The 12,139-nt window shown below is 37.9% G+C and overlaps 1 protein-coding gene across 1 annotated transcript; it reads right to left on the bottom strand.

The window, feature by feature from the left end:
- Nucleotides 1-11,081: 11,081 nt before the first annotated feature.
- On the bottom strand, nucleotides 11,082-11,729 carry LOC135155976 (secreted effector protein PipB2-like). The gene has a single exon (XM_064106630.1). The coding sequence runs from the start codon at nucleotides 11,727-11,729 to the stop codon at nucleotides 11,082-11,084; it is 648 nt and encodes a 215-aa protein (XP_063962700.1).
- Between the last annotated feature and the right edge of the window lie 410 nt (nucleotides 11,730-12,139).

The raw sequence follows: 12,139 nt of genomic DNA, 5'->3' as shown, positions 1-12,139 counted from the left end.
ATTTACAAAACAAATAACATGATAATGGGATGTGTAACGAATTCACAAATGTACATAAAACTATTAATCAATTTTATGGAAAAAAAGTATCTTTTCAATCGTTGAAGTGTTATCCTGCATGGCTTTATTTTTCACTCTTCCAAACATGCAATTTATCATATTTACAAGGTCTAGTCGTGAGAGCATGCAATGAAAGGTAAAGTCGAATATAATTTTTTAGGATTCTCCTTATTCATCAAATTGCCCGTGCAGACTACTTCCAGAATGATATCCTCTCTTCTGATCTGTTTCTCACCTGTAGTCTTCCTCTTCTCACCTAGGCTATTTACCTTTACACGGGTTCACCGACCCCTACCAGTCTCTACTACACAGTGTGTCATAAAAATGAATGTTTCGAATTTGCTCACATCAGGTATGTAACGGAGAAGAACAAGAACAAGAAGAGAGAAAAAGAAGAAGAACAAGAAGAAGAAGAAGGGGGAGAAGAAGATGAGAAGAAGAACAAGAACAAGAAAAAGAACACAATAAACAAAGAAATAACAAGTAAAAAAAAGAAAGAAAGACCATAACAGATTTCTGAAGTTTCGTTATTATGTTGTTATTTATTGAATTCATTAATATGCATCATATTTAGATTGAGAGAAGATCACGGAGGCCTGTATTAAAATGAATGTAGTTGTTATTAAAGTCTGATGTCCCGGATTTCCAACATGAACCATTTTGTGAAAAAACTGAGACAACTTCTCCATCCCTATAATTTCAAGATGTCTGCTTTAGAGCATAACCGATCAAGACAATTCTAAGTCCCCAACTCTACAAGATAGAGGAATACTCGAATTTCAGATAATAGTTATATCGGGGTTTTTTTTGGAAAAAGAAAATATCTTAAATTATGCGGTGGCCGTCCCATTTTTGTATTGCCAAAATTGCTTTTTCTTATATTTTTTTATTCCGCATCATCATTTCTTGTGTTTTCTTCGGGCTTCCCTTTTCTATTAAAAAATTTCCCTTTCATTTTTTATTTTCACTATATTTATTTTGGTTTAAACGAAAATAAAGAATTCTAGCGATCAATTATTGAGAAGATTATCATTGAGGGAAATATATCTGGCTTAATATCTATAGTTCATTCATGTTTTAAACCCGAGCTCGCGTTACACTTTATGCTGTTTTAACCAATGTGACCGCGTGACGTTATCGAGCTTGTTATGCATGTTTGCATGTGTAGAAAGATCGTCACCACGACGCGACGCGTCACCCGTTCTGCTTGCCATAGCGTTCATGATAACGATACACACAGCTTGTCATCACTCAAAATGTATTTCTTTTTTTTTTCTTTGCTCTTTCAAAATATCAAGTCAAGCAACACTTGACGATCTATCTGGCGGAGCCATCTCGGGCAAGGTATACGGTGGTGGTTTATAGATTCCACTTTTGATGGACCGAACTGTACCCGCGTTGGCTTTAACTCGCATCCTTCCAGTGAAGTACCGTCATCTTCCTTTCGCTCATCCTCCTCTACACCTGCCAGTCAGTCCAAGGCCAATGACCAGGCACAAGAAGTTAAAGACCAGCGAACAGCCAAGTAAGGTGAAGGTCACTCAACCCTGGGAGGAATGGTTATTCATTAAAGTCCATTTTAAAATTACGTGTTGTGCTTAGTCCTGTACTTAACTAGAACTTAACTGTTTACTCCCTTACAATTATTGGACATGTTTTTTCCTAAGCCCTATATCTTTTCCTATATTAATCAGACTCCTTTGTATATGGTTTATCTAAACTAACTAGTTTTTCTTGACTTATAGGTGTATATCACTACCTTTATTTATTTCTTTTAAATTTCTCCATTACTCGTTATATTGATTTGTATTTCTTTGTAATTATATTAGAACTAATAACTGATTATTCAAATTAACTTGTGTGTCTCAGACGTATTTTCCTTGAACATTTTGTTTACTATTATATTCCTTTTTTAAATTAATCTTTTTTTTTTCAACGATGGCTTCTTCGTGATTCGTTTTTCTCTGTATCGATTCATTCTTTCTTTTCTTAATCTTTTCGCATTTCCCCCATTTTTAATGATATAAATAATAACCATGGGATCGCGTCAGCCCCCGTATTGCTACTCGAGATTTTAAAGAAAGTAAGCTCACGTGGAAAGTGATAGAAAGGGGTAAGGGTCACGTCCTTCATATACAAATTTAGAATAAGATTTCTGTACTTCTTTTTATCTCTTCCCTTCATAACATGTAGGACAAGGCCACGATCTGTCCATGAAAACCCCTTCCCCCTCTCCATCCCCCTGCCCCCTTCTGCTCTCTCTTCCCCTCTCCCCCCTCTCTCTCTCTCTCTCCCTCTCCCCATCTCTTTCTTGTTCATCATAGTGATTCGTCTACGCAATTATTTTACCCTGATTCTCAGTGACTCTATACAGAGACATCAGACATCTAAATGAAGAGCGAGTGTTTTCCCCCTTAAATGTATACACTCTTTAAAAAAGGTTTACCCAATATTGGGTAAAATTGGAACATGCACGTTTGTTAGATATTTTGTAGATTTTACACAATGTTGCGGTGAAATTTACCCTTTAAACATGCATTTTGCCCAAGGATTGAGGGAAAACTTACCCAGCAAACATGCATGTTCCCTTTCTACCCAATATTTGGTAAATTTTTACTCTCATGGTTTCAGAGTGTATATAATGCCTAATGCACTCGGGACACAAACCAAAGTGGACTAAATATCTAAATCTGATAAAAATGGGAAATCAATCTTATTGATAAAAAATTATTAAAATAATTTTGGTTTGGTCCCGAAATGACAGACGCTTAGACCTATTTTCAATCTAAGACAACCATTTAGAGTGCATACTATTAGGTGTAAAGATGCAAATGGGACAAGTACCACCTTCTTAATGACTTTTTTTTCATTTTTGCCCCATCCCGCCATGCACTCTCTGGGAAATCCTGGGTTCATCCCTGTAATCATGTGACATCCATAAGTGCCTATTGATCCTATCCAGCTCGTTTCAAATTCAATTTACTTTGTTGTTGTTGTTGTTGCTGTTGTTGTTAATTGTTTTCAGGGTCCTGAGAAAATGTTCAGGCAGCCAGTGTACATTTACATCCCTCACTGACAGCAACGTTATCGCAATGGATAACATTACATAATATTTGCTACAAAGTTTGAAGTCTGAGACGAACATGTTTGAAATAAGTGGCGTAAAAAGCCAACATATGAGATGATGCAACATGAAATATATATGTGGGAAATTTTACTTTTAAGCATGCAAGTGAGTGAAGCGATCGAGCAAAACTTTGTTATTTTTTAATGAAAATCTAATATTACATGATGACCACATAAATCCTTGGAGAGGCCTTTTTCTTAAACTTTGAAATTCATAGAGCTTTACTCAGCAACTGGCCCAGGCATGACAACAATTATTGTTTTCTTTACCTCTGGCGCTGCTTGTAATAGGAAAAATCGATCGCTAGTTTTAGCTAGAAGCTACCTTTAAACTCCATAACATGATGAAATGAGATAAAAGATATCCAACCTTTTTTTTTGTAACCAAACATGGTGATAGTTATCATCAAGCAACGTGCTCCCGTCTCTGTATCTCCTGACTGTTACCCAATTTCTAAAGGTTAGGACGATGAGACATAGCATCTCCTTACCTCTGCGATGTGACATCAATCTATGTTGTTTCCCGCCTTTTTATATGCGCGGGAAACTGTTTTCTTTCAGTGGCTAAACGGAGAACAGATGTGTTAACGTCAAGTACGTTGATGGAAAGAGAAAAAAAATTAAAGTTTTCAAAATGTCCTCTTGTTGGCAAAGCTCGTATTTTACAGGTGAAAGAACACCAAGCAACAGCATGGAATGTAAAACTTTACTTAGACAAAGATTTTAATCATGTTTTCAAGGGGCCATTGCCCCCACCTCGCGCGTCCCCTTCATTTTTGATGGGACGCTTGCGTATATAATTATTCAAGGGGCAAGGGTTAAAACATCTCTTCTGTGGAAAAAAAAACATGTTATGCATGATTATTGAAGTGGGAGAGACTGAAAATCGAATTCACTCCCAGATCTACTGACAAAATACTTATCAGATCATATAAAATCCTGCATTGTATCATCAATATTTCACTTGATCATAATGTATCAAGTGTTCCCATAATGTCGCAGTCAACATCCATCATGTTTCATACACTACCAATAACCTTATCACAGACCCCTATCATCAGATCATAATATGCTTGGGATGTCTGTGTCTGTAATGGAATCATTCCGCATCCGCATCACATTTACGTCAGTGGAAGTTCATTCATCTAAATTCTAGTTCCTCTCCTCCAATTCTGGTGCAAGCGGTTTCAAAACAGGGATATTATACATCAGTATGCATCATGTAGACAGAGTAATGAGAGGGGGAGGGTGGGGGTAAGGGAATGGAAGACGTCATGTTCTGACGGTTCATTAATCCACGCTTGTATGATCTGCTAATTTGAACATGATCATGCACTCTAAAACCATGCACTGAGTAAAAATTTACCCAATACTGGGTAGAAAGGGAACATGCATGTTAGAGTGGGTGTTTTTCCCGCATAAAAAGTTGGGCAAAATGCATGTTTTAAGGGTAAATTTCAACGCAACATTGCGTTAAATTTTGAAAATATTTGGTATCGTTTTACCCAACATGCATGTTCCTATTTGACGAAATATTGGGTAAACTTTTTTTTTAGAGTGTGGTGATGTTTCTTTTCAATGGCCCTATACAATAGGGCAATGCTCATGAACATAGGTGGTGATTTTCGTTAGATTTTAGTCTATTTAAGGTGACGAGACGCCCTCTCCAATAAGCTCATATACAAAATCGAAGGGGGACACCCCCCCCCCCCCCCGATCACGATCAGTGCTAATGAAAGTCCGTGGTATGGTAACTCCTTGGTGGTATAAAAAAAAACAGGGTGGCATGATTTCAATGTTGACATTGCTCCCACTAACTAATATTTATATATGATAATCTATCTAAATCATAAGTTATTACAGGAAAATGAAAATGAAAAGAAAAAAGTTAAACATAGCTTATTAGAAAGCTGTTTGTTTATGTAGGCCACAAATATCAGAGATGAGGGCACATGCGTCTTTTGGGGTAAGCGCGGGTAAGCGCAGATTCAGGGGCGGAAAGTGCGACATTAAAAAACAGTAGAAAGGGGAAGAGCCCTGATTGCCTTTATTCGGGAGTGATGATCTATTTGTTTTCCTTCTCTTTTTTAAAGAACCAAACGCCCTTCATTTGTGAATGATTACCCTTATTTTTCTTGTAAAATTGGGGGGGGGGGACAGAATGCGACCCCTATCCAGGAGATCCACGCCTGATATGACTTGAGCCAGGCAATCATGGCAATGGTGAGCTTTTAACGTTATCAAAATTAAGTCATATTCCAAACTATGGAACGTCAATGCATCTGTGGAGCGTTGTGGCCCAGTGGATTAGTCTTCTGACTTTGAATCAGAGGGTCGTGGGTTCGAATCCCAGCTATGGCGTAATTTCCTTCGGCGAGAAATTTATTCCCATTATGCTGCACTCAACCCAGGTGAGGTAAATGGTTACCTGGCAGGAATTTATTCCTTGAAATGCCACCGCGCTGTAAAATGCTGCGGGGCTAAAGCCAGGGTAATAATAAATTTTAATAAATTGAGCGCATAGCGACGCATTTGGCAGTGATATGCGCTATAATATATAAGCATGTTGGTATTGTTACTATTATTATTATCCGATCATGAAATGTAGACTTGAGGTAGGAACAGAAAGCTCGATCACTTTGATGCCGCCGTGAGAACACAGTCCAAGTTCGTCATTCAGGAGGTCGTTGATATTTCACTTTCTTGTCAATCTTTATACAGATATGGAAAAATAAAAACGACCCTAAGGCTGACTGAGTAGCTCACCGTCTTTCAACAAGTTCCCCCTCACCAGAGGATCCGATTTATCAACAGATTCTTCTGATTAATGTATCACTAGATGAGGGGGTGGAAATGCATTTCAGGTGCAGATAAATTTGATCATATAGTGTTTTTAGAATCCTTTGATTTGTCTACTTGATACCTCTACTCCCGTACCAGTTTTTCATGTTTCTACGATGAATGCATCCGAGAAGAAATGGCCGTACGCAGAAGTTTTTTCCAGGGAGTTGGGGCAAGATGCGTTAACAATAATTTTGAAGAATCTCGAAAGCGAAGCAACCGAGCTTTACATGGAGGGTATCTTTGCATTTTCTAAAGTGAAAATGAAAGATAATGTACACACTATTCGTGAATTTTGAGAAAGTTTTCAATAATTTTTTTTTCCCAAAATTTCTGGAGGCCAATCCCCCCCCCCCCCGCTGCGTATGGCCATGCACTGTATATGAAGAAATAAACGAAACAAAATACATAAAGAGGAGATAGATAAATGAATGGATAAACATCAATAAACGACTTAATAAGATAGTTGATTGAAAGGATAATCAATTAAGATTATATTAATGGATGAATTCAAGATTAAAAAGAGTGAAAACGAAAATAAATGAAGAGAGTACGCATTCTGATGCATTCCTTGAAATTATGTTTACATCTTCATGCATTAAACATCGTTCAACTATCTCTTTCATCATGTTCATGATTCCTGTATAGTTTTTTTTCCTATATCTTCTCCCTTCCTGGCATATTCCCTGAAATACAGTTATATTTTTCAGTGGCTTCATGATCCAAAAAAATGAGAGGAACAACATGGCGTCCTAGACAATATTTCTTAAAAGCTCCGAGCTAGCGGAGTGCGCGAGCAAAATCTCTTTGACCTATTTGAAAGGAAAATCTAATTTTGTATTAGATTTTAACGTATTTAGATAATAATATCACATCTTACACTTTTTCCTTCCATTGTCTTTATTTTCTCCTGCTCCTTCTTGTTCTTTGAATTCTTGGGGCATGGCCCGAAGGCCCCCCCCCCCCCGACTGTATACCATGCAGTGATGCCTTTCTGATTGGGCTTTCATGATCTAAGTGATGTTAAAGACCTCTTTCTCAGTAAATGAAAACACTAAGAATCACTTCTTCATCCTCGAGGCACAAAACCTCGTTAAAATTGGGCAACGTTAATCCTTTTGACATTGACCAAGTTAGGTGATTCATGGGGAAATCCATTGCATCTTTTTCACTCCATTTTTCTTATCATTTCTTCCACGATGCGTGCATAAAACTTTCAGAAGATAAGAAAAGCTTGACTGATAGAAAACAATATAGGATGGCCATAAAATGTTATGAAATTTCATATTATTATTCCTATTTTGTTATTACAAGATGTTTTATACACATCATGCAGGCAGAATTATTTTTGAATAACGATAAGATTTCCATTTCAGTTTTACACATATGAAATGCTCTCCAAACAAACAAGTTGAATTTGAATATATTGCTTCGGGAGTCGACATGATGTATATACAGAATACTTGTCTTGAGAACTATTTCAATAATGCAAACCTAAATGGAGACTTTAAGAGAATGATGTAGAAAAAAAGTTACTATCTTTGAAGATTACTTAATAAAAAGCACATTCGGTTTATTAGACCTTTCATTGTAACGTTGATATTTTTTATCACTCACTTTTAAGAATTTTCATCATCACGTCTATAGACCCTCTTGAATACTGTTGACTCAACATTTCAGGTAAGTTGGTAATCTTTTTTAGCTGTTCTAAAATTAATGACGAAACAATAGTTTTATAACAATAAACATAGTATGAGGTTTGATAATCGTGGCGTCTGACAATTGACAAAATTAAGCATAATATAGGAAAATTAAAAACCAAGAACAAAACTTGCAATCAATCATAAACACCGGTTGTATCCTTTCTATCTTCGTGTTATATTGTCATAAATCAACCTATATCTACAAGCTATGCTTTTTAATAGGTTCCTCATATTTCACGTGATTCTATATTACTTTGTAACAAAAAAATGAATGTTATTGTCATTATATTCTCATTGGCAAAAGATGTGTGTTTCTGTGGAATGCGAAACAATAAATCAATCAAATCAAATAAAACATAATTACATATTTTACATACTTTACAGGACTGGAATGATTTAAAATAAGTATTCGTATCCTTTTTTAAACGTTTCAGGGCTCATTTCTGACAGATTCAGGTGCGCAATGAATGCCAAGCTTCTAAATTGAGGACGTATGTTACATTAGCATCTTCCCGGACCTGTCACCGTTAATATCCTTTCACTAAACCGGGATACACCTGGGGGAGAGACTTCATGATATGGATGCGTACCAATTACTCAAGCCCCCTCCCCCACCCCCTCCCGAATAACAACTCCATTTCACCGTCTTGCCCTTACCCCCCCCCCCCCCCCACCACCCCACCACCATCTCCCGATCCCATGAACTGGAATACGTATTTTACCAGGGAATTTTAATAATCTCTTTGTACAGTTTATTTTAATCCACATATACTATGTTTGAAAGAGTCGGTCTCATCACCTTTATCTAAAAAAGTGTTTTACTTCAGTTCGGTAGCCCGAAGATTATCATCTTCGTTAGAGCAACATAATTAATTTGCTTTATTCACTCTCAGTAGTCCGTTCAAATATAAATCTACTAACTGTTGGTTAAAACAACCCAATTTTTTTAACCAACATTTAATTTGTATATTAATTTAAAACTAATTTTGGGATTGGTTAAAAAAATGAGTGTACAACGAGGATTAAACATATGATCGCCCACTCTATCATTTTATAGTGGCCTATTAGCACCAACAAAAAATTTGGAACACAGATCTGCTTAAGGGGGGGGGGTTAAAAATGAATTTAATAGAAAGAGAGTATCGAGGAACTATCAAGCCTAAAGCCCAAGTTCAAAACTGAGCAGGAGGGGAAATGCTAAGTGTTTTTAGAGTTTGCCAACCTTTCTCATTATTTCAGGAAATACATGTACATGCTATGAATCTGCAGGGAATCCAATCATGCCATCTTTTCTTTTCTTTCCTTATTTGTATTTTCCTTCATTGCGTGGTTGTGGAACTTTATGGAACCGGGTGCCTCTTCAAGCACCCCCCCCCCCTCCCCCCACCCTCTTCAATCTATGCGCCATGTGGCGAGGTAGAAACTATTATTGATTTTAATTTGTATTTATGTTAGGAGGTACTCTTGAAGCCTAAATGTTAAATACATTTTAACTTTATTTTTACAAACAATTAGATTAGGTATCTCATAAGGCCTAAATAATGCGAGCGCGAAGCGCGAGTTGAACTTTTCTCCTCTTTATGAAAGATGTTATATGATAAGAATAATGAAAATGATATTAAGTGAGGCTGGTTAACATTAACCCATTTCGCTACATTCACGTCACAATCTACCCCCAGTAAATTTTCTTTCAAATTAACTTCTTTCATCGCATGCACTTTGACCAAGAAGAAGTTCTCATAGTTTGATGTAACTCTTAAATCGCTTTAATGATTGACTGACTTACAATTTTTTCCACTCACCCGAAAGCGGAAACCCTAATTGAATTTTTCCTTCGGACCAGACTAAAATGACACTAAAGCTCAAGCGCGGGAAAGTTCATCCACCAGAACGCTTGTCTGCTACCCCAGTCCCATACGTTGTCATTCATGTTGGCTCAAACCCAATTCTCTTCTCCCAAGCTGGTTGCGCTCCTTCCCCCTGATGTTGAGCGCAATGGACGCCTGCCCAGGTGTATGACCATTGTCCAGCATCATAACCATGTTTATCGGATGAAATGGATTATTATCAAAGGGAGAGTGGAGTTAAAAGTGAACCAGACACTGCCGGAGGGTTAAAACCTGGCTTCCGCTTTCAAACTTTCCGGGCAAGCCATCCCGATGAAAAACGGCTTCGGTTATAAACCATGAATCATCACCTTTTCTTCTCTCCCTAGACAGGAGGACTTTGTTTTTCTTGCCATGCACCAAGACTCGATCATCACAAACCGTTGCCCAAGCATAATAAATTCGCCAGCGAGATATCATCTGCGGGGCCCCCTTCCTTCAAAAATAAATAGGGGCAAGATTTAGTACAATGTCATCTCCTCAGAGGGCGCTTGAGGGGAAGTCCCCGAAGTGGATGGGTATGATTAAGGCCTGTTTGATCTGAGGGTATGGGACCGGAACGGTGGATGTATGCGAGGCGGGTGGACCTGTTGCTTGTTTTGCCGCAGCTCTTGAGACTTTATATGACGTCATAGATGACACTCGTATACATATTCACAGTCATTCCAGAAGCTTTGAAAACCACCCCCCCCCCCTGGACTTATTCATGCATCGGTCATGCATACACAAGTAATAGTTCTAAATACATTCAAATTCATAGGTTATTGATATGAAGGCTTCATTTGTAAAGGATGGGGGCGAGGGGGGTAGCCGCTATCGGACAAAAATGAAGGCGTTGATGTTCGGACAACCTCCTTTCGTTACCACGGTTATAGATGGACTCCACAGTGATTGTCTTCTCTGTAAAATCAATTGATAAAGAAATAAAGTTTTATAACTTCTATCGCTCCATTCTCTTGCAAAATAGAGAACTAACGATTTGTGGCTGATAAGCAAGGAAAGTTAGTCAATCATAATACAAATATTTCAATCTTATAGCACTTTGTGAAATCAAAGGGATATTAGACTAACGGGCCCTGGTGAAACGAATAAGGCCGGATTAGGCTTATAAAAAGAGTAGTAATACGAAAATTAACATTAATGAAATCAATATATACACTCACAGAAGAAAAAAGCTATAATAAAATACCACATTGGCAGCAAGGGTGTAACTTTGCACCTGTAACCTGTCGGATCAAAAAGGTGCAACTTTGCAACTGTCTAATCAAATAGTTGTAACTGTGCACCTGTCGGATCAGAAAGGTGCATATGTGTACCTGTCAGATTAGAAAGATTCATATTTGCACCTGTCGGATCAGAAAGTGTCCCTGTCGAATTAGAAAGGTTCACCTTTGTACCTGTCGAATCAGAAAGGTGCCTCGTTGTACCTGTCGAATCAGAAAGGTGCATCTTTGCACTTGTCAGATTAGAAAGTTTCACCTAGTTTTGTAACCGTCGGATCAGAAAGGAGCATCTTTGTACCTGTCAGATTTGAAGGGTTCACCTTTGTACCCGTCAGATCAGAGAGGTGCTTCTTTGTACCTGTCAAATCAGAAAGGTGCATCTCTGTACCTGTCAGATTAAAAAGGTTCACCTTTGTACCTGTCAGATCAGAGAGGTGCATCTTTGTACCTGTCAGATTAGAAAGATTCACATTTGCACCTGTCGGGTCAGACAGGTGCTTCTTTGTACCTGTCAAATCAGAAAGGTGCATCTCTGTACCTGTCAGATTAAAAAGGTTCACCTTTGTACCTGTCAGATCAGAGAGGTGCATCTTTGTACCTGTCAGATTAGAAAGATTCACATTTGCACCTGTCGGGTCAGACAGGTGCTTCTTTGTACCTGTCAAATCAGAAAGGTGCATCTCTGTACCTGTCAGATTAAAAAGGTTCACCTTTGTACCTGTCGGATCAGAAAGGTGCCTCTTTGTACCTGTCAGATTAAAAAGGTTCACCTTTGTACCTGTCAGATCAGAGAGGTGCATATTTGTACCTGTCAAATCAGAAAGGTGCATCTCTGTACCTGTCAGATTAAAAAGGTTCACCTTTGTACCTGTCGGGTCAGAAAGGTGCATCTATGTACCTGTCGAATCAGAAAGGTGCATCTTTGTACCTGTCGAATCAGAAAGGTGCATCTTTGCACCTGTCCGATAAGAAAGGTGCACCCTGGTGTTAGGTTTGTCATTATTCGTTGTATTATAGTGTGATGACATACAATTTATTCAGTAACTTCATTATGTATGAACGTTTGTAACAAAAAACGACAACAATAATATCAAAAGCAATCATAACAATAATTACACGGGCACGGAACTGGGAAAGGCTGGGGGCTTCAGCCCCCTTTTTTCACAACGTATACAAAAAATATGAAATTACCATCTGATTGTGATTCTTTGCATGGTCTATTTATATAGACCTAGATAGTTATGTACATAAAAGCCATAATAATATACATTCCATATATAGTATTTCCATTCAGATCACC

The sequence above is a fragment of the Lytechinus pictus genome, chromosome 11 (assembly GCF_037042905.1).
Source record: "Lytechinus pictus isolate F3 Inbred chromosome 11, Lp3.0, whole genome shotgun sequence".
Lineage (NCBI taxonomy): Eukaryota > Metazoa > Echinodermata > Echinoidea > Temnopleuroida > Toxopneustidae > Lytechinus > Lytechinus pictus.
Note: the sequence above shows the minus strand (reverse complement) of the source record. Positions and strands in the feature narration are given on the sequence as shown.

What these genes read in the sequence shown, in the direction of transcription:
- LOC135155976 (XM_064106630.1), bottom strand. Translation starts at nt 11,729, where the DNA reads ATGCACCTTTCTGACCCGACAGGTACAAAGGTGAACCTTTTTAATCTG.